Raw genomic sequence first — 23,150 nt, forward strand, 5'->3', positions numbered from 1 at the left:
ATTAATATTATTAGTGTTGTTAAAGTAGGTACTTTTTGGACAATGAACAAAGATAGGATACAGATACTGGGTACAGATTGTCCTTCTCACCTAAATATGAGAATAAATAAGAAGGGAGAAAAGAAATCCACTTTCCTCCATATCCAGAGACACATTTCTATCCACTTCCCAGCGCCGAGGGCAAAAGTAAACACGTGAGAAAAGGATATGCGCAGAACATCATGCAGAGTTCCGCGCGAACCTCCTTTCAGGAGGCCTGAGGAGGTAAAAAGTCAACCCTGAAACACAGCTACCCCTTCAACTCGGTGCAGCACATACCGTCCCCAAACCCAAGTACGTTTACTGCCTGTCTATTGTGTGCTGAGCAGATAAATATCTAAGTGACAGTCAAATTTTATATTTGTTTACTGTTTAGCTAGCCATTAGAAGGAACTCATATAGTGTTTGTTTAATTAACCCAAATGTATTCAATTTCTGTGCCAAAATGTAGTTAGGGATTTTCTCTAATATACGAGAACTTTAAGCATTAAAAAAATCAGATTTTAGTGTAAAAATATTAAGGCAGAAGGGTGTCACTTAATGGTTTCAAAATATATCTACAATCATCAATTTTAACAATTTATAAATTTCATATGCTAAAACGTTAAAATTGTTGTTTAAAAAATATTAATTCTTAATGCACCTGACAAAGCATATCTACTTACACCAAGCATAACTAGACTCTAGCTAAGGTTTATAGTTATGAATAATTCAGAGAGGGGAAAAATGACAAATGCTGCTGAAATCAACTTAAGAAAGAAATAGTTTTCAGTGAAAGAAAAAAATCCACTGCCAGAGCCACACATCTGTGTGAAGCACACTGGAAAAGCCAGCTCTCTCCTCGGGAGTGAGAATTAAAAACAGATCACTGCGGCCTGGGGAAAGGAAGCCCCTTGAAAAATGACACCCCAATGACTCCTCACCAGTGTGGACATTTTCCTGGTGCCTTTTCAGGGCATCCTTGCTCTTCAGCCTCTTCCCGCAGCTGCCGGCCTTGCACACGAACCTGGCATCCCCCCGGCAAGTCTCCTGATGCTGCTCAAAACTACAAGACAACCGGCAAGGGGAACAGGGAGAAGAAATGGTGAAGACATACCTACAAAATTCAAACCTCGCAGCAAGCTTTGGTAATACATGCTCCCTGTAGAGTCTCGGGATCATTCCATGCATTACCTCTGCAGGTAAGAGGAAAAGCCTTTAAATTCTGAAGCCATGTGATACTGAATGACTAATAAGCATGAAAGCATGCATGCAAAAAATGACCCACAGCCATACGACAGTCATCTGATAACTCAGACACAAAACCTCAATGCTGAACTGAAGGAAGAATTGCAAACAGAGCACTGAAAACCTCGCGAAGAATTCTTCAGACTGCTTTTCGCTGTGCACTGAAGAACACTAAGGGGAAATAGGAAAAAAAAGAGAGAGAGAAACAAAAACTGGAAATCTAAGACAAAAATGTATAAGAATATGCCAACTCTGAATAAAGTCACATTCATAATCCCTCTTTTCATTCTGTCTTTTTCACCTTTTAAAAATTTTAGTAGTACCTTATTTAACTATAAGTCCCAGCTTGGCAAAGGTTAAGTTTTGTATAAATATACAACACTAACTGCAATAAAAGCTGACTAGAATGCAACTTAAAGACTATTTAAAAGTATATAGCCCTTGTTTTTTTAAGAACCTGTAAAAGAATCTCTAAATATGTAACCTATTGCTATTATAAAAGTTTTGATGTTTTAAACATTAAGCTGAAGTTTTAAGCAGAAATTTTTCATCTCAAATTTTATAAGTAAAAGCTCATACATATAATACATGGAAATAATCTTAATATGAAATATAGCATATTTCAAATTTTACTTTAATGAAACAAAAAAACATAACATTAAACCTATGTTAAAGATTTCTTGCTCATATGTAACGTGACATTCTGTTAAAAAAAAATAGAAGTTTGGAAAAAGAAAGTAAATGAGGGGAAGGGAATACATAAGAGAAGAGAGAAAGATGCATATTGATGGCGTGGGATAATGTCATTTATATGACTTTCATATTGGAATTAACTGGTTTCAAAAAAATGATAGTCTACAGTGGCATTGAATATATAAACATGCTTTTAAATTACTTAAATTCAATTATCTAATTAAAATAAAAAACCTGTAGTATAATAAAAATAACATTTTACAAACACATGTACCCACTTTCTCACATTTAATAATTCATGATCCTATAAAATATTTAAATAAAAGGATAAATTTTATATTGTAATTACAAATTGTTAAAATAATAAAGGCACAGAGTAATGCATGGGATCATTAATTCATCATGTTGTCATATCCTGTATCTATTCATCTTTAAATTATTCCTCCAAAGTTGCTGTCAAATAAACAGTGCTTCCCAAAATGTCCACAAATTCTTTATACTCTGAACTCTCTCCATTTCTTAAACTTTTCTTTAACAGATTCCAGAGGAAATATAAAACTTAGACAACTAAAACTTGATCTGTCACCCCAAAAGATTAGCTAAATTAAGTATATCTGAATTTCAGATTAAACCAATAAGCTTGATACTTAACGGCAAGCTATTAAATGAACAAAGATTAATTAGCACAAACAATATGTACTTGTTAGAATTGATGACCAGAATATTTCCAATATCAACATACATGAGTTAATGACAATGATAATGTAAAAGGCTTAATTTCTCTGTCACTCAAACACACACAAACATATGTGCACACACATACACGTGCACACACATGGGTTAGAAACTATAAGTCAAGCCAAATGAAGTAGTTTAATAAAGTGTTAGCTTATAATATTACAGACATTCTTTAATATACGCACTGTCTTTGCAAAGCCTGCTTAACTGGGAATTTCTTCCCACAGTTCTTGCACTTAAATTCTTTCTCCTCTGTGGGCTTGTGGTGCAACGTCTGAAGGTGCTCAGCAAGAATGTCCTCACTGGTAAAACTTGACTCGCAATGAGGACAGGCACAGTCCTCTTTACTGCCAGGGTGATCTGCACATTCATAAGGAAAGACATTTGCTCACAGCCAAGAACTGCTCAGTTTCACTCTCATTTTAAAATCAAAATTAATGTGCTTAATGGTACCACATACATAAATTCTTATTATCTCTGTGAATGTTAATAGTATTGTCCAGAAAACAGGAAGTGTTACTAGAGAGAAATACATTATTTTTTAAGTATTTTTACTTGTGTTTTCACCAAATTAATACAAAATCAAATTCAATATTTAACTTATTCTATAATGTTAACTTCCCAGAGTTATTAACAAATGTTAAAATACAAAACCAAAGTTTTCCCTGCAATGGGTCATTTTTAGCTCACCTTACCCTTCACAAGGAGAAAAATCCAAGCAAGCCATACTATGTTGAATTATCAAGGAGAAACCCACACATAAGTGAAAAAAAATCAAGGTCATAAAAACAACCTTGGTTACAACAGGTATAGTGAGTGAGACTCTACCGTCCCATGTGGACTGATAAACTTCTGCCTAAATTTCTCAGAATGCTATGTAAATTACACACATTTTTTTCTGATTATCAAATAAAATTAGATTTAGAAAACACAGAAAATATGAAGAAAATTAAAAACAACACTAATCCCATCTTGAAGAGACAACTGCTATACTATATTTCCAAGCCTGACTTATCTTTAGGGCATATATATTATATGCAATCTAGGAACAGGTACATTTACGATCATTCTAAATATGCAATTTTACATGTTGCTCTTTTTTTCCCATTTATCATCTTTTCAAGTCAAATGTTTTGGGTTCTTTTTTTTAAACTTAAAGTACCATAATTTATTTAACTAAACTTTACATTGTTAGACATTTGGGTGGCTCCTTTGCTTCTTTTGCTGAGTTTTTGTTTAGTCTCTTTGCTTTTCTAAACAAGACACTAAGAATTCTAAAATCAAAATACCAACAAAGTTAAGTACTTGGTTCATACATTTAAAAAAAATTTTGTTTTGGTTTCTATTGGTTTTTTTATAAAGATAATGAAAACTGACATTTTCATAGCTAAACCAGAAAGCAGGTCAGTAATAGATAAGTAGGAGACTTATTTTGAAATCAAAATAATGGACATAATAATAACTAGCCCTGGGGTAACAGAAAATAAATTCAGGGAAAGTCATAAATCAATACGTGGGAGGCATACATTGGTTTGGCCCGAAAAGGTGGGCTATCTCAAAGCAGGGGGGCTTACAGGTTATAGGTGGGTTTAAAGATTCTTTGATTTGCAATTAGCTAAAGACATGAAGCTTTGTCTAAAGGCTTGGAATGTTTTAAGATAACAAGGTCTGTTAATCAGAGACAAGCCACCAGACACATTTGTTGTGTAAATTGAGAATCTACAGGTTTGTCTTGCATACCCTTAGGCCTGTTAATGGGTTACAAAGGATGTCTCCAGGAAGGGTCAGGGGCATGATGAGGCATGTCTGACCTCCCTCCTCATGGCAGGCAACTTAGTTTAAGGATATCCCCGTGGCCAAGAGGAGGTCCATTCAGTCAGTTGGTGGGGGTTGAGCCTTAAGATTTTATTTTAGTTCACACTCAGCTGATGAGTACAGTTAGAATAGAAAATTCACGTGGAAAGCATTACTACCACTGTGACTAATGAAACCAGTGTCACTTCTGAAGTGGCTTTGCTATACAGAATGGAAAAATGCTATACAGTAAGTATCAGCCTGCTATGGTTTAAAAGTTCATGTATCCCCAAAATTCATGTTGAAACCTAATTTCCAGTGGAATAGTATTAAGAGGTGGGCCTTTAGGAGGGGATTAGGTTATGAGTGTTCTGTCCTCATGGGTGGGATTAGTGCCCTTATAAAAAAGGGAGCTCGTATGCCCCTTCTTTCACATGAGGACACAGCTACAAAGTGACATCTAATGAGCAATAGGCCCTCCCCAGACACCAAACCTGCTGGCACCTTGATCTCGGACTTTCCGGGCTCCAGGACTATGAGCGATAAATTTCTGTTGCTTACAAAGTATTCAGCCTAAGGTATTTGATGATAATGGCCCAAATGGACTAAGATACAGCCTATTACAAAATGTGAATACCTAGAACAGCATTCATATAACCCCCTCAAACTTCCCTCAGGAGTAAAACACAGCATAATAGAAATGAGTCCCAATAATTAATTATTCCCCAGAAGTTGACAAGCAGTGACATCTATCTCCTGGATTGTAGGACTGATTTAGTTGGCTCTGACTATGGTCACTGACTATGGTCACTGGTTTTGGTCATCAAACTAGGAAAACCGAGCAATCCCACAGGCCTATGATAAGAATAGGAAGAGATTCCCAGAAGCTCCAGATTCCCAAAAGATCTCAAACAAGAGATCAACCCAGAACCTACCTCCAGGAATCAATGCCCGAGGATCCAGCAGGGCCTTCCTGTGCACCTGACCTCACCTTTTCCCACGTGCAGAAGAGAAAGTAATGTCTCAGGGAATTAGCGACTTGCCCAGTGTTTCAAGACTGGTAAGTGGCAGAGCAATGGCAAGAGTACAAAAATCCTCACTACTTGTTACCCCAATGTACCAGCAAGAGCAGCGAGAGCCAGGAGCTGCCCCAACAATGCTGCGTGCCCCTGACCTTGGCAGTTCTGCAGGGCACACCCATCACCCACCCCCAGCGTTCTTTTCCTACTGTAAGAAAGATGAGCCCACACAGCTGGATACCCTCTGAGAATAGTTTTGACAAAAACTCACTCTGAGACCACCATATTACAATGCAACTATAATTCAACCACAGTTCAAACTACATTGCTTCTACAACCTTTGTTCTCTCAGATCACCAATGAAAGATGTAATACCTTTTCTGCCAGCTGTAGATTCAGAATTTTCAGCTTCCCCTTCTTTGATGACTGTCAGAATGTGCTGGTCTTCCTCATCAGCCTCCATGTCGCTGTCCAGGTAACCAATCAGAAGTTCTGTGTCTGTTTCTATGTCTTCAACTGCCAAATAGAAAATGTTTTCCCCTTCCTGAAACAAAATTTTTTAAAAAGCTGAACGATTCATTTGTTTCTGATAGTGATTATGAAATCATTTTAAGATACTCTGAGTATCATGTGCCCATGAAAAATTACTATTACACTTTTTTTATATCTCCAATTAATCTGGATGCTGAAAAAGGAAAGTGGCAATATTGTCACCTGGCAAATAAAATACAAATATATGAGAAAATAGTGGCATTTATATGTATACACATATGAAATATGGATAATTATGTCAAATTTTTAAGTAAATTTTGCATCATTAATTGGCCTTATACAAATAACACCTTGTGGAGGCCTATAAATGCAGTTTGTCAAGCAATGGTGTCATTTATAAATCCAGACAGAAAGCAATGAGCTAGCAATGATTTTATTATGATTTACATTAAATGCAAAACTGAAAGAAAAAAAATTTTTCAAGTTTCAGAGGAATTGCAAACAAATCCTTTCCCTGAAAGAATGTACAAAAAGCTGTATCAAAAAAATAGAAAAAAAGACTAGCCATCTGGTGAGTTCAAGGTGTTGACTAAGCTGTCACATGTACCTCACCTTTTTTGCCTCCTAAATACCACCGAAATGAGAGATGAGAAGGGAAAAAAAACAAAAACACCAGATCCACCATCAACATATCAAAACTTTTTAGAAAATCATAGAAGACGTGGTTGAAATGATAGATAACCAATGCAGAGGAAACCTCAACCAATCACAGACACAGAAGAGGAATGTTGAGAAGAAGAACCACCTTTCCAAGGAAATCGCAGAGAAACTTCACACTTGGAATCAACTGGCATAAAAAGCCCCACTGGGCCTTGGGCCAATCACCAGGGAAGCCAGAACTGAAGCTGCCAGGCTGGGCAACCCGGGACAAAGTACCAGACTTGCTTTCCTTTACATCTCCAAGGGTTTGTTCCAGGAAGGTTCCTGGTTGGGCTGTGGAAGATAAAGGGAAGCAAACCACAGCCTGGATTTACTGAAGCTTCGTGCTGGGCTTAGAAAATATGCTCCACCCACGAGTGAAACTCAAAAAGTCTTCTTTCCTCTGGCAGTGTCCCAGATTTAGGCTACAGAGGAGGAGAGCACAAAGGGGAAGAGGCAAGAGAGGGAGGAAGAGGCATGTGTAATGGATGTACAGGTGTGCATGCATGTACGCACACAGACCGCGCATGAAAACTGGAAAGGTGTGCATCAAATTGTTTACACAGTCATCACTGTCAATGGAAAAGAAGCCAAAGTCTGCAAAATAATTTTAAAGAGATTTATTCTGAGCCAAATTTGAGGACCATGACCCGGAGTCACACCCAAGAAGCCCTCAGCAAGTGGATTCAGCGTGGCTGGGTTACAGTTTGGTTTTATATATTTCAGGGAGACAGGGCTTACAGGTAAAGTCATAAATCAATACGTGGAAGGCATGCATTGGTTTGGTCCCCAAAGGTGGGACATCTCCAAGGGGGGGAAGGGGCTTACAGGTTACAGGTGGGTTTAAAGATTCTTTGACTTGTAATTGGTTAAATACATGAAGCTTTGTCTAAAGGCTTGAAATGTTTTATGATAAGGAGCTGTTAATCAGAGACAAGCCAACAGGCATACATTTGTTGTGTAAATTGAGGATATTCAAGTTTGTCTTGCATACCCTTATGCCTATTAATAGGTTACAAAGGATGCCCCCAAGAAGAGAGGGGGGCTTGATGAGGCATGTCTGACCTCCCTCCTCCTGGCAGGCAATTTAGTTTAACGATATCCCCTTGGCCACAAGGGGGTCCATTCAGTCAGCCTGTGAGGGGTGAGCCTTAAGATTTTATTTTAGTTCACATCACTCTGAGGTTGGGAGAGTATGAGGGAAATGGCATTTGTACAGGAAACAGGTTTCTTAGCCCAAACTAAGATGGCTGCCGCAGTGTTTTTCCGGCCCCGCCCCGAAGCCAGCCTTCCGGGCAGGCATGAGTCAGCAGTCACGTAACCGAGGTGTCATCTCCTGTGTGAACCCATGTGATCGAGCTTTCCCGCGACACGTTGCCACTATTGTTCTGAGCCATATATAAGCAGTCGCCATGTTTTCGGCCATGTTTCTCACCACTGCTGTATCCCCCCTCCCACAATAAAGAGCACGTCTCACCTGCCCGCTGACACTCACCTTTTCTTCCAATGTCCAAAGCCTGCGCCAGAGCACAAGCTAGCCACAGAGCTTCCTCCTCACACTTGGCAGTAGTCTGGCAGGATCCGGAGGGGTAAGTGTCCCCTCCACCCCAGTAGGGGAGGACATGTGGCCTCCTACGGGCTTGTGGCAGCCAGTGGCAGCCGTCCTCATGTCCTCATGTCGTGGGCCCCTTCTACGGGGTGAGAGCATGTGGAATGTACCCCTGCTGCCCTGGAAAAGGCCTTGAAGGCCTTGGAAGAGTCGCTGCAGCCTGGGGAGCGAGCAGCGCTGGTCGGGTGGGCTGGTTCTTCCTCACAGCCCTCCGGGAGCAGCATGAGGACACCCTGCGGCGGGAAGCCCAGGTAGGGGAGTTACAAGAGACAGAGGAAAATGTGGAAGTCCACCTGCAGGAGTTGGAGAAAGAATTAAGGAGCAGTCCGACCTTGGACGCTGACGAAACCGCAAGTGTGCAGGAGACTGAGGGCGAGGCGCCTCTGCAGAGAGCCCGCCTAATCGGAAAGCAGAGAGTGGAGCATGCGCAGCCCATGGGGGGCGGGGTGGCGCAGGCGCCCTACAGTAACGGAGCATCTCTCCCACTCTGCCCACACCCTCAGGGAGCTGAGGAAACAGAGCAGACGGCGTCCTGGGGAAACCCTGCTTGCCTGTGCTTATGGGATGAAGGGAGGGACAGCGTCCTGTGCTCCCCAAGGGAGATGGAGCAATTGGCATCCGTGACTATACGTCCTTTCCTGCGGCAGAGGCTACCGACATGTGGTCCCCGTGGCGAGGGCGCCTGCTCCTTGCTTGAATGGTTCATGGCTGCCGCCCGCACAGTATGGGATGACGCCGGAGAACTACCCGAAACTGTGCGTATGTGGACTTCATACAGGGACTTAAATCAGATTCTTCAGGAGTTGGGAAGGCGCCAAGCTATTTTTACAATAGCTACCTGGTGGAGCTGACGCGGGGCGCTTCACTACACGCATGCGCGACCTAATCTCAGCCGTGGCTCCCCGGGTTCTGTGGCTGGCTGGCAGCTGTGCTCACCCGCTATGTGGGGAAGCGGATACGTGAGGTCACCACTGCCGCGGCAGCACTGGGAGATGCCAAAGAGTAGAAAGTGGGGAAGGGACGAGTGCATATGCTACAAGGAGCCACAAGGGCCCACGAGCTCAGGGCCCCCTGCAGAAGAAAGCAGTACAGGGGCCCAGAAGGTGTCTCAAACCCACATGTGGCTACACCTCCTACTAGCAGGAGTAGATAAAGAAAAGACAGATAAACAGCCTAACGAGGCATTGCTGGCTGTGTGGAATCAGCTGGCTCCCCACCAGCGGTTCATGAAAGCACCCAAAAGGTGGGGAGCTGAGACGCCCGCCAGAGAGACCCGGAAGGTGCAGCTGTAGGATTTTATGGCTGAAACCCCCCTCTTTAATATAGACTAGGGGTGAGGCCAAGGCACCTGCTTAGAGGAGATCCCGGATGACCGGAGGCCACATGTGGAACTTGCTATTCATTGGTCCCCTATGAATGTGCAGCGGGTTTTGGCCTTGGTGGACACGGGAGCTGACTGCTCCCTAATCTATGGAAACCCTGAGCGGTTTGCTGGGCAGACAGCCTACATAGATGGTGGGCAAACTGCCGAAGTTAAGCAAGTGACTATTCCACTGGGGGTAGGGCATTTGGTCCCCAGGCCTAACAATGCGTATGTGTCCCCCGTGAAGGAATATATTCTGGGTGTTGACATTCTGCATGGCCTAACCCCAACCACCTCTGCAGGTGGCCACCCCCATCACCTGCCGCAGGTTCTGCCTACACCTCATTGTGTGGTACACATCCGACAGTATCGTTTGCCCGGCGGTGGGGGGAACACAAAGAAATTTCACAAACCATATTGCAGCTGGAAAAGGCAAGCATAGTGTACCCCGCTCACAGTCCATTCAACTCTCCTGTTTGGCCAGTTAAGAAACCAGATGGAACTTGGGGAATGACAGTAGACTACCAGGAGCTGAATAAAGTGACTCCCCCACTGCATGCCGCAGTACCGTCTATACTGGATCTGATGGATCAACTGACTTCGGTGCTTGGACAGTACCACTACGTAGTGAACCTGGCCAATGCCTTTCTCTCCATAGACGTAGCTATGGACAGTCAAGGCCAGTTTGCCTTCATGTGGGGAGGACAACAGTGGACGTCTGTGGTGTTACCACAAAGTTACCTCCACAGCCCAACCATACGTCATGGTTTGGTGGCACAGGATTTGGCCACATGGAGTCAGCCATTCTCAGTGTTTTTGTTTCATTATATTCATGATATAATGTTAACCTCTGATTCCCTTATGGATCTAGAAGAAGCCACCACCAGTCTTCGAACCTCATTGGAACAATGGGGTTGGGCGGGGAACGGCTCCAAGATCCAGGGACCTGGCTTGTCAGTCAGATTCTCGGGTGCTGTCTGGCCAGGTAAGGCAAAAGCAATCCCCGAGGTGGTTATAGATAAGATAAGATTCAAGCCTTCCACAGAGTCACTACAGTAATGCAATTACAAGTGTTTGTGGGGCTTTTGGGGTACTGGCGTATATTCATTCCCCACTTGCCGCAATTGTTACAGCCATTGCATTCATTGTGTAAAAAGGGGCCACAGTGGGACTGGTCCCTGGAGCCAGAGGCCTCTTTTATGGCAGCCAAGAGGGCTGTTGCACAGGCCCAGATGCTACAACTAGTAGACCGCTCACAGCCGTTTGACCTCAATGTGACAGTTGACTCAAGCAGGATGGGCTGGGGTTTGTGGCAACGTCAGCATAAGCCGCGGGTCCCTATTGGGTTTTGGTCCCAGACTTGGAAGAGCCCTCAAGAGCTCTATTCCTTGGTGGAAAAGCAGCTGGCGGCTGTGTATGCCGCCCTTCAGGCCTGTGAAGCCATAACTGGGCAGTCTAAAGTGCTAGTATGCACCACATATCCCATAGCAGCAGGGCTGAGGTCATGGAGAACCAGCTCATGACCAGGGGTAGCCCAGACACCCACTCTGGCGAGGTGGGGAGCTTACTTGGAGCAACAAGCAGAGTTCCAGCCCTTTGACTGCAGAGTTGCAGACAGTACTGGTTCTTGTTGAATTTGTGTCTAAAGCTGACCCTCAGACCACGGTAATACCTAGGGAAGAGAGCCTGTACCTTGAAGGACAGAGGCATGGCATACTGACAGATACAGCCCTTAGCCCAGTAGCCACGACTTATGTTGATATCACTTATGTTGATAATATATGGTAAACAGTCCCAGGGAAGACATGTCTGCAAATCTGTTCTTAAGAACATGACATGTAACACTCTATTTCTGAAATTTTCAAATAATTCAAAATTTCAACTGTAAATAGCATAATACTGATTTTAACAAATAGTCTCTCAAAAAATCAGAAATTTTTAAAAGCCTGCAAAACACTAATTAGTTCAAATATTTTTTTCAAATACTATATATACATTTTTTCTTTTAGTGTAACAAAATTAACATTCAATAAGAATCACTCATTTCTTATGGAGCTTAAGAATGTTTAGGTTCATTTTAAGCTACATCTTTCACATTTAGGATTTTCCAGTCATAGCTGGAAACTTTCCAGAAGTCTGAACATACAGTTCAAATGATTATTTTGAAAAGTGTGCATGTGGGAAAAACTGTTTGCTTACTAGATCCTTCTTTGATAATTCAGATACTTAAATCATTTCCAAAGCAAATTTTACAAAATCAAATAAATTGCAAAACTAGAAATGCAATCAAGTCTTCAAGAAGGAGTTTCAATCCTCTGCCAAAACAGACCTCAACTTTGTAATCCCTTGTTCAAAAAAGTTGGACCAAGTATTGATGTTTTCCACCAAGCAAGCCACATAGCCACAAACGTTTCTCATTTATTCCACTCCTGGGACATACAGCTCAAATAAAAAATTTCCTGAATACCCCAAATTTCAGATGCAATTTGGAATGCAAGAGATTCATAATGTTATGCAGGAAACATTATGATTTTCTCTTACCGACTCAGTGTTTCTGGAATGCAATCCTCAGGAGATCATTCCCACCATTAGAAGGCTGACATTTCTTTCAGCCATGTGACCCAACTATTATGCTCTCTGCCCTAGCTCAGATGTGACTGTGAACCCTCAGCAATCTGCTGCACTAGCTACTGTTCAAATACCAGAGGTGTTACCTCAAGGGAGCTGGCACAGATCCCTATTGGTAACAGTGTACTCAAACCGCCCCCCCCATTAAGAAAGTGTAAAAAAGAATTAAAAGAAATTAAAGCCACTGTCATTGCTTCTGCACCAAAAACCTTTCACAGGGGCCTCTGAACAAACTAAGATCCTAATTAAATTCAAGCGTGAAATTTCACAGAGCCTCTAGTTACGTAAGTCCTATTCTAATTCCATCCCTACCTTACCCTCGTTAAGTCATTGAGAATGTCTCTGAGTAAGTACCAAAGTTGCAACTTTCATTTTCTGTAAATTTGCTATTCTCTTTCAAAGAAAAAAACAGTTGAAATAAAGGAAGAAAAGTACTGTATTGAATGCACCAAATGAACATGAAAATTCTGTAAGTCCTCAGAAAATGTGATCACTAAAAATGAGAGAAGTGTGAGTGCCTACAACATGGTAAAAGACAGGGCACAGTGGAGCAGCAAATGTGGACAGCAAAAGATAAACACCTGTTGATGTACTGACAGTTTTTCATTCACTAAACATGTCATTATAAGCAAGATGTACAGTGAAGGGGACTCTTCAACAGGGATTATCTGAGGGAGTCTGAGGCAAAACTCAAAGCTAAGCACATAATACCTTGAAAGTTTAGGCAAAAGAAGAGAGATACTGATTCTATACATGTAATAGGCAATAGGAAGAAGTTTCTGAAACTAGAGGAATTTGAGGAAAGCTTAAAATCATTATTTAAACATAAACAAAAAAAATCTATTTTAAATAACCCTCTTTACAAACAATGATGGAAAACCTACCAAAACAATGGGTTTGCTTAAAATAAATTCATGGTTCTATAGGCAATTTTGATAACAGTAATACTGACAATTAAACTGAGTCTGTAAATTAAAATCATGACATAACCAAAGAACCCATGGGATGAGTTTGCCTCAGGAAGCCATGAAAAAAATACAAAAATAATTGGAAATAATGTCTACATGTAAAAAAAAAAAAAACAGCTTAAATATGTGGTTGGATGAATAATAATGAAAGATCTGAAAAGTAGCTTGAATATCTCTAGCTGCAAAGGTCCTATTTTCCGCCCCACCTCAGCTGTTTGAGAGAAGTCATCGTGCACGTATCAGTACAAACAGACAGTAACCACACTGATCATTTAATACTTATTTGTACTGAAAAAACATTAGTTAGATTAGGAAACAGAATATTCTAGATGACTGTGTTTTCTGAATACTTTAAAACTTAATTCTTGCATTGTTCCTCATGTCACTATTGATTTTATACTCAGAATTGAATGAAATCAGTATAATACTCAACAAATTATCAAACTATTAAGAATTTCTACAAATAAATGACCAGATGCATATGAAGCTTCTAGAACAGGACACATGGTAGATATTCCAATACTGTTAGTTCCTCATTCTTTTCCCTTCCCTTCTTGCTTCTGCCAACCATAGCTTTACTCCCTGATCTGCAATTTAGGATTCAAGAGGCTGAGCTTTCTCATTTGATCAGTAAATTCTTTGCCAGAACTCAACGTTTCCTTATGCTCTTAGTCAACTGATCAATGCATTTTAATTATTGGGTCACTCTAAAAACTGAATCTTTTTCCCTTCTTACCTTAAGTTCCACTGAAGGATCACCTAAGTTCAACCATGGTTTGTATCAGAGCCTAACGTTTTGTGCAGCAGTACACTAGGACACAGGCAGACAGAATTCAATAAAACATGGTTCCCACCAGTCAACCTGACTGGGCCCCAGGGTGCCAGATAGTTGGTCTAACATTATTCCAGGTATTTCTGTGAGAGTGTTTTTGGATGAGATTAATATCTAAATCTGGGGAATGGAATAAACTACATCACCCTCCATCATGTGGGTGGGCTTCATCCAATATATTAAAGGCCAGAATAGGACAAAGGGCTGACCCACCTTCAAGTAAGAGAGAATCACCCTGCCTGGTAGCCTTACAAGTGGAACGCCGGCTCCTCCTGCCCTTCAGGCCTTCGGACTTAAACTGGTATATCAGCTCTGTCAATTTGGGGCTCAATAGCCTCCATGATCATATGAGCCAATTTTATATATTTATTGCATAAATATTATTACATATATATTTTTATTACATATATATCTATTACACACACACATATACATATATATATGTATCTCCCCTATTGGTTCTATTTCTCTGAAAAGCCCCTGACTAACACCATAACACAGAGTATAGTACTAAGAACCAAATTAACTTTCAAACCAAAAATAATATCAATAAACATTCACAGAATGAAATAAAAGTACTTGAAATCAAGATCTGCCAAGGTCAACATCAGACTATGAAATTCATTCCCTCAAGAATTCTCATGAAGTGAGCGACCTGGTGTTAGTTTACAATGAGGCTCGCCCTTTCCTGCACATGCTGACTAGATGAGATTTCTCTGCTTTTATGAGGCAGTTACTGTTATTTGAAGCAGGTCATTGGGAAATAAATTTAAAACAGGGAGTAGAGTTATATATTAATTCATTCCCCCTCACAGTGCATAGTACAAAGAAGCAAATAAGCTCACCTGAATGGCAGCCAAGTTCTTCTGCTCCTGAGACGGTGCCTCATGAACAAAACGAAGCCAGTTGGAGTGCCGTGGGTTGGTAGCATCCAAAATGTACAAAACTTCTCCCTTACTCCCACGAACCTGAAACATAAAAGTCCCGGAGTTTACATCTGAAGGCAGTATAAGCCATACTAAACATATCAAGGATAGGACATATTTTTTTCATAAGTACATACCTTTTCTATTGACAGGTGTTACATGCCAGATTAACATGCATTCTTCCTTTAAACATATGTACAAATAGAGCCTAGTATTTCATGTGGCAAATATATAGATGACTCACAATTGCAATCACCTCTCAGAAATATAGCTGTTCTCTAGGCAGAATTATTTCTCTCTGTACGTATATTTTAATATATGTGTTGCAATCTTAATTGTTCAGGAGATAAATCATAATTGCAACCCTTCTCCTTTTCTCCATAGAGGAGGCTAGTGCTGCTTGTTTCTCAATTGTGGGGGGTGGAAGTAGAGCAATTATTAACACTTCGGTTTCTCTCCTCACCTGCTTACTGAATCATCTTCATAAAGGGAAAACTTGCTAATCTAACCAGTGGGAATCTGACATCCAATGGGATACAATTTCACATTCTTTACTAATAGATGAATGAAACAGTTCCATTTTGTCTTTTCATGGCTTGTTCATGGACTGCTGAAAACAGCGGGCTCTCTCTTTTTGGTCTTAGGCCATAAGACTTCACTGGTCAGACTTTACATTCAACTGCAGGGAGGGGTAACTGCCAAAGGAACAGGTAGTCCATTGGACATTCCTGAATCCAAGTAACTTCTCTAAAACCCCTGCATTATGGGTTACTGGGCACTTGCCCAGTTTTATAAAACATATATACTAATTTAGAAGCCCCAGTGGTTAGCATGCAGTACTTATACAACATATATACCAATTTCCATTCAACTTTCATTTCATGTTTATATTTAGGTTATTAAGTATGAAATGTCCAATTTTCTTAAGTTTGACAGTTGATATCTCTGACAGTTCACTTTGACACGTCTTGTTTTATTTTTATTGTGAAGGTACATCCTCAGTCTTTCAAATGTATGGTTTGGCTTGTGATTATCTTTCACATTTTTTTTAGAGCAATTTTTGTGAAACCACAGATAAGACAAAAATTCATGTTATTTTCGAATATGAGTTCTGTCATGGAACCAGTGCAGTGCAGGCAGCTCAAAATATCAAGCAAGTGTTTGCAAAGGATGTGGCTAATGAACACACAGCACGTAGATGGTTTGAGAAATTCCATTTTGGTGATTTTAATCTTGAAAATGAGCCATATGGGTGACCTGAGACTAAGGTAGATAACGATGAGCTGAAAGCTGTAGTGGAAGCAAATCCATCTCAACCTACACGTGAATTAGCAGCAAGGTTTGACGCTACTATTCCAACCATTTCAGACCATTTGAAACAAATGGGCAAGGTAAAGAAGCTGGATAGATGGTTCCCCATGAATTAAACCAGCATCAGAAGAGAAATCATCTTGAAGCTTGCCTTTCTTTGCTGTCACAACATAAAGGTGAACCATTTCTACATCGTATTGTTACATGTGATGAAAAATGGATTCTTTTTGACAATTGCAAGCGTTCGGCACAGTGGTTGGATAAAGATGAAGTGCTGAAACACAGTCCAAAACCGAGTATTCATCAAAAAAAGCAAATGGTGTCTGTTTAGTGATCCAGCGCTGGTATTATCCACTAAAGCTTCATGAAACCTGGTCAATCCATTATTGTGATGTCTACTGCAACCAGATGGATGAAATGATGAGGATGCTTGTGATTAAGCAGCCAAGATTGGTCAATAGAGACAGGCCAATCCTCTTGCAAGACAATTCTTAACCACATGTTGCATAAACAACGCTGCTCAAACTATAGCAGCTGGACTTGGAAACTCTCTGTTATCCACTGTATTCACCAGACCTTGCACCAACTGACCACCACTTCTTCCAGGCTTTGCACCACTTCTTGCAAAGAAAAATATTCAATTCTCAACAAGCTGTGGAAGATGCTTTTCACGATTTCAATGCCACTGGCTCTCCAGGCTTCTTGGCTGCTGGCATAAACAAGCTATGGTTAAGATGGCAAAACCGTGTTGATGGTTTAGACACATACTTTGATTAAATGCACTGCTTCTTGTTTGAGATATAATAAACTACACATTTGATTTGAAATAGGACATTTCATATTTAATGACCTAAAATTTAATTAGAATCCAAGAGAGGAAGGGAGAGGAGTAAGTGATTAGCACTCTAGATCTTTAACAGCAAGTGATACAAAGATAAAGGCTACAAATTCACCTTTCTAGACTTGGGTAGTGGGAAACAAATTCCAGATTTCCAAAATTTTATTTTATAAAATAAAAAACAAGTCCAATAAGGTATGTATTTTCATGATACATTTCGACAATCATTCATTCATTCAACAAATAATTATTGAGTCCTTAACTGCTTAAGGCACCACGAATCTTTCAGGTAACAAGACAAAGCCCCTGACCTCACAGCACTTAAAAGTAAAGAAACACAGACTATAACGTCATGTCATGATGAGCAGTATGAAACAGTTAAAGCAAAGTAGGAGAAAATGGAGTCCTGGAGAAGGCCTCTATCTCTGATGAGGTGGCCTGAGAAAAGTTCTACAGGAAGGGAGGGAACGGACCAGTAGAGGCTGGGAAAGAGTGCTCCCAGGCAGACGGAGCAGCAGTGAAAGGCAAGAGGGTAGGCCTTGAGCTTGGGGAAATGAGTTAGGTGTGCTCAGAGAACAGTAGGAAGGTCGTGGTGTTGGAAGAGAAGAAGTAGAGAAAGTGATGGAATTGAGATCAGACAGACTGGCCTGGCAGATCATGCAGGGACTTTGGGCATACAGTTATTTTTACTCAAAAATCTGCTATAAAAAACATCTGCTACATAGACTGCAAAAACTGATATTTGAAGATTCTAGCATACACTTGTCCAGGAAATAATACAGTTAGCTTGTTCCTACTATCTGACATACTGCCATGCTTCTCAAACGACTCCTGTTTTGTTAAATACCCAAGGATCCCCAATAATCCTTTAAAAATCTCTCTTACAAAATACCAGACCCTTACTGGGAAGGAGGAATTTAATTTTCTGTATTATAATTGCTGAAAAAGGAACTGATGACTATAAATACCTCTTATTTATACATGCTCATGCATGAAGCTATGGGAATTTGTAACACTTCTCACTAAATAACAAACTCACACCAAGAGGATCTGCTTTAGGAGGTGCCTGAACACAGCCCTAGCTTACCCCCGACCCAGGACCCTCGCTGCCCACCAGGGAACGCCAAGAACACCCTGCAACACTGCCACGACAGACAGAAAGCAAACCCTATGCCTCTCCCCTCCAAACTGGATACCAGTTCACGGTTCTTTTGGCAGAGGAAACAAATCATTTAAAATGTTTGGGTATAAAGTCCTTCCTTTCAAGTACCTCATAGCTATAGTTTATGCTGTTTAAACTGTTTATACTGACAAACAGCTAAATTCAGCACAGCAGGTAGCAAGGCCACTAGCTACTTGACAGAAAAAATTTTCTCAGAAGAACTGATATTTAAAACTTACAACTGTTGCTGAAATCCACACAACCTGACTAACTTTACGGAGGGAAACACCAATAGTTTGCTCACGGCATATCTCAGTTTGAGAGGCCAGCGCTGCTTAGAGAAGCTAGTTCACGGCACTTCTTAGTCAATACGTTTGTTACCCGGATTAAGCACAATATGTATCAGATGTGTCTGACATTTGGAATTCTTTCTTCAAAGATGTGAAACATGACAAAGATTTCTCTGTGGCTTATTATAGGGAGCACATTTGAATTTTTACCAGGGGCATTGTTCGTTCTTCATGTATTTCAGCTTTTTCTCAGGCCCTTTAGCTCCAACTACGTCTAATCCCTCAGCATTAGCAACCTATTTTCCTTCTCAGTCCATTAGATGTATGCACTTTCTGGCTAGTCCCTTGTCACACAATACCCCATCTTAAGAGAAATGCACAATTTAATTTTATACTAAAATTCTTCTGAAATGTATTACTTTCAATACATGCAAACTTACATACTGATTTATAATCACTTATATTCTCATAAGAACACTATCACATTCGACAGTATACTATATGCTGCCTATGTATTCATATTTGAAATAACTTTCTTTGTTCATTAACAGAATCACTGCCCATTTTATTCCAAGCACCTTTACCCAAACAGCGTTTAAGTTCCTGCACAGTCTTTGCTCTGTGCAGCCCACCAGCTTTCTCCAACTTTCCTGTGCCTGGTCACTTCCTCATTCCACCCTCCCAGTCTTACACGTTTCACCAAAGCTGTTAGATCACCTGTGGACGTGACTTTTGTCTTCCCATCCTAACCACAGCATTTTCCTCACTGACACATCATCTGAAAGAGACATCCAAAAATAATCTATACATCTTTCCTCTTTCCAACGATGCCAAACCAAAACATCTCCAGACAGACGGCCATTATTAAAGCTCCACTTATCTATTTCAATTTGATACGAAACCCAAGGTAATAAATGGAACATTTTTAAAGTCTAAGGAATAAAGAAGACTGACAATTCCTCTTAGAACCATATTGAAGCATCTCACTAACTTTTGCAGCCAAAGCATATTTTTTTCCTGTCAAAACTAGTTTTCCAAATGCCACCTTATCTTATTTGAATTTTCATGGAAAGGAAGTGTATTGATTACTGTCCTACTTAGAACTGTCTTCTGCATACCTGAGAATGAAGTCAACATTCTCATGTTGTACTAAAAACCATCTCAATTCCGAATGTTTGCTTTGCACAGGCTTCCTACGCCAGTTACACAAAAAGGTTAGCTAAAGCAGGAAAGAAAAAGAAACCCTCATGAAAATCTTCATGCTTCAGTATAGTTGCTCATATCTAATGATTTTGCCACTTTATATTTAATGAAAATTATCCCCCTATAGGAGCTTGGCAGGTTCTATCCTCTTTTGAATGTTACTGACATCACTTTTCAAGTGTCCAAGAGAAAGAATGTGCTGGTCAAGGCCACCATGTATCTGTACCTTTTTCCACACTAAAGATTAGCAGCACTGAATACAAACCACAGTTGATTTTGTCTTCCCACCCAGAAAAGGACAAAGGAAATCACAAAAAAAGCAGCTCAACTGCAGAAAATGCTAACATGTAAGTGAAAGAAAAAAGTGGAAACATGTAGTCAATACAAGTCTTCTTTCCCTAATCTTAAATATTTTCTTTGTTAAATGGGGCTAACTATAGACAGAGAAGCTCCTTTATATTTGGATGGTTAATTTTCAAAGGAGAAGGGTCTACATCATTACTTATTCCGTTATTTTCCTTCAGTCACATCAAATGCCTGAGGAATTTTTCACGTGCTACATACATTCCAAGGGAAAAGCTCGTCAGCCGTATCTCCCCCCAAAAGTGGGAAATATAACTGATAAATAGAATTTTATTTAACATATGAAAAAATGTACTGATAGTAAAATATAGCCAGTTCCAAAAAAGATAGCAATAATGTCCTTCATGAGAAGTTACAATGTGTTTTGTTGCATGATTTATTGGTTAAGGAAAATATATTTTCCTGTCTTTCAACGGGCTTTACAAAGAAGGTAGTTTTAAGCAGTAAAATTTAGAGTATGGATGCCTTTAGAGTATAAAATGTCATCATATTTTTGTATTTAAGTTACAGGCATTCTTTCTGCAATTGTTTTAATTGAAGTAAGGCCATATGCCTTGCCTTCAGTGTTTAATTAACCAGACTTCAGGATATCTTTAGGAGCATAAAAAAGAAAATGTGCTCAAGTAGAGTAATCAATTCTGACAGCACACAGTTAGATTTAAACAGAAAGACACACTTTCAGAAATCAGCAAAGATCATCGCTAGGAAATTTTAGTGATTTATCGTTTCCAAGAAAAGGGCATGGGTTTTCCCCCACCGATTGTTCAAAGGATTCTACCTAAACTTATTGCTTGCTTTGGTGTTTATAAACACACACAGACACACACACACACACCATTATATTTTATGTGCTTATAACTCCCTCTACTCCCCCTTTTTCTGCATCCCCCAATTACTATCTGATAATCCTGACCCATGGAATCCTCAGCTTCATACAGGAAAGGAGATGCTCTTCATCCTTATCTCTTAACTAAGTAACATCATCCAGAACATAATACACACAAAATTAATTCTTAATTTAAAAGGACTGATGAGAAAAGCAAAGCCTCTTTTTGTGACAAATATTTAGTTCCCTAAATATTTGAAACAGAAAGGAACCTCAGAAAAGCGTTCTGGAGTGGTAAAAATGCTAAACTTAGAATCAGAAACCCAGGTGTTACCCAAGGCTCTGACTGTATCAGTTTGGGTGAGTCGCTTCTTCTCAGTGAGCTGGCTGTTATCTCTTGACTTCTAAAATAGGGATAATAGTCTCTGCACTGTGACCTCACGAAAACTGAGAGCATCAAATGGAATATAAGATGTGTGACGGTTCTTTGTATCAATGAGTATCCTGCAATCACAAGGTATTCGCAAAACAAGGAAACTGGGGGCCCACAGTGGCTAACAAACACCCTAAAGCCAAACTTTCTGCTTTTGGTGGCACAGCTGAGAACGTATTCACCATTTTTCTGCCATGTCAACTGTTTCAAGGAACAAACATGAAAGAAACCGTAACACTACTATTCAAATCCAAATACATATTCAAATAGCCTCTGCTTGAACATCAAGAGGTAGGAGCAAACCCAGACGTCATTTCAGCTGTACTGACACTCTTTCTTATCCCAAATTAAAACATGATGCTCTGGGACCCACTGCCATGAACTCCAACTCTGCCCTCTCAAGGAGTTTTAAGTTTTCTTTCCCATATAGCTCTTCAAATTTCTGAAGGCAGAAATCCTTCCTTCTCTATGTTTTCTCTTCTGCGAGACAAATAACTCTTTCCTCATATGATGTGATTGTAAGTTCCTTCACCATTCTGCCTTTCGTCTTATGGACACACACAAATTTGTCGAAGCTCTCTTAACAAGTGACAGAATCCAACATACAAAGGACTACTATGACCTATGAGAAAAAGAAACGAGAAAAATCAAAGAATGAAAATAAATTGAAAGAGTAAAAACCATTACTTTTCAGGGCCCACAAACAAATCAGCTCCTTCATCTAGTGATCAAATAAGGAAGAACAAGAAGAACAACCAGGAGTGATTTTAATTATAAGAGATGATTGCCTTATGAACTGGTTTCAGAACCTAAACCCTGCAAAATATGACTGCACTGTAGAGAAAATTATACCAATGGAAGGACGGCAGCATTACTTCGCCATTTTGTGCAGAGGAGGCAGGACGAATGCTATTGGTAAACTTGGTTGGGAAGACACTGTTAGTAAAGGATGATAGGTCGCAAATTTGATGGTGGTTGCAGCAGCAAAATCAGAGAAAAAAACAAGACATAAATGGTGACTGTATAGGTTAGGATATTTTGTCCTTCATCTAACAAAAATTTCAGTGGCTAAGACTAATCAGGACCCAACCCTGTAGGGGTCAGCTTCTCAGTAATAATGCCCCACTGCGTGGAGGAAGAGTGGAAATTCTGCCAACATCTTGATTCAACTACAAAAGAGGAAGGAACAAGCAATAGATAACCAACTAAACTAATACGCAGGATGGGTTGAGTGGGGAGGGAAAATTTTGTGCAAGATAAAAGAACTAAACAGGCTATTACAGTGATATAGATGTGAATTGATAAGGCTCTGGAAAGAGGTAAGAGCTATAAAAATGAAAACTAATGGATAACCACAAAATTGACACCTGGGTATAATCTGTTTATGATATTGATGTGAGGCACAAGCCAAGGAAAGAGTTATAAATCTACAAAATTGTGAGCCTGGGTGAGACTTAGAGTTCAGTCTCCTTGATACTAAAGGGAAAATTACAAAGGGCATGCCTGTCTGAAAGGAACAGTAAACAGGAGGAGACAGCCCTGCATTCACCTCGGTAATTTTCACATATAAAAAGGAAGGTCTTTTTGGAATTAAAAAACAGACCTCAGGAGAGAATAAAAGATAAGAGTAGGAAGTATTGATTTAGAAGCCTTGAATATGAATAGAGTTGGTATCTAATATCTGAAAAAGACAGTAT

At 40.1% G+C, this 23,150-nt stretch overlaps 1 protein-coding gene across 2 annotated transcripts in view; it reads right to left on the reverse strand.

Moving 5' to 3' along the window:
- Nucleotides 1-23,150, reverse strand: part of PRDM5 (PR domain containing 5) — a 134,579-nt gene that overhangs the window by 69,750 nt on the left and 41,679 nt on the right. The window contains exons 3-8 of one of the 2 annotated variants that reach the window (XM_012645373.1): nucleotides 14,947-15,069; nucleotides 5,886-6,054; nucleotides 2,883-3,057; nucleotides 1,345-1,437; nucleotides 959-1,084; nucleotides 833-885 (exon numbers count right to left, since the gene is read on the reverse strand). In XM_012645373.1, coding sequence (XP_012500827.1) covers nucleotides 833-885; nucleotides 959-1,084; nucleotides 1,345-1,437; nucleotides 2,883-3,057; nucleotides 5,886-6,054; nucleotides 14,947-15,069 — 739 coding nt within the window. The remainder of the gene's footprint in view (nucleotides 1-832; nucleotides 886-958; nucleotides 1,085-1,344; nucleotides 1,438-2,882; nucleotides 3,058-5,885; nucleotides 6,055-14,946; nucleotides 15,070-23,150) is intronic. The other variant, XM_012645374.1, reaches the window with a different exon arrangement.

Source organism: Propithecus coquereli, unplaced genomic scaffold (genome assembly GCF_000956105.1).
Source record: "Propithecus coquereli isolate 6110/MARCELLA unplaced genomic scaffold, Pcoq_1.0 Scaffold232, whole genome shotgun sequence".
Lineage (NCBI taxonomy): Eukaryota > Metazoa > Chordata > Mammalia > Primates > Indriidae > Propithecus > Propithecus coquereli.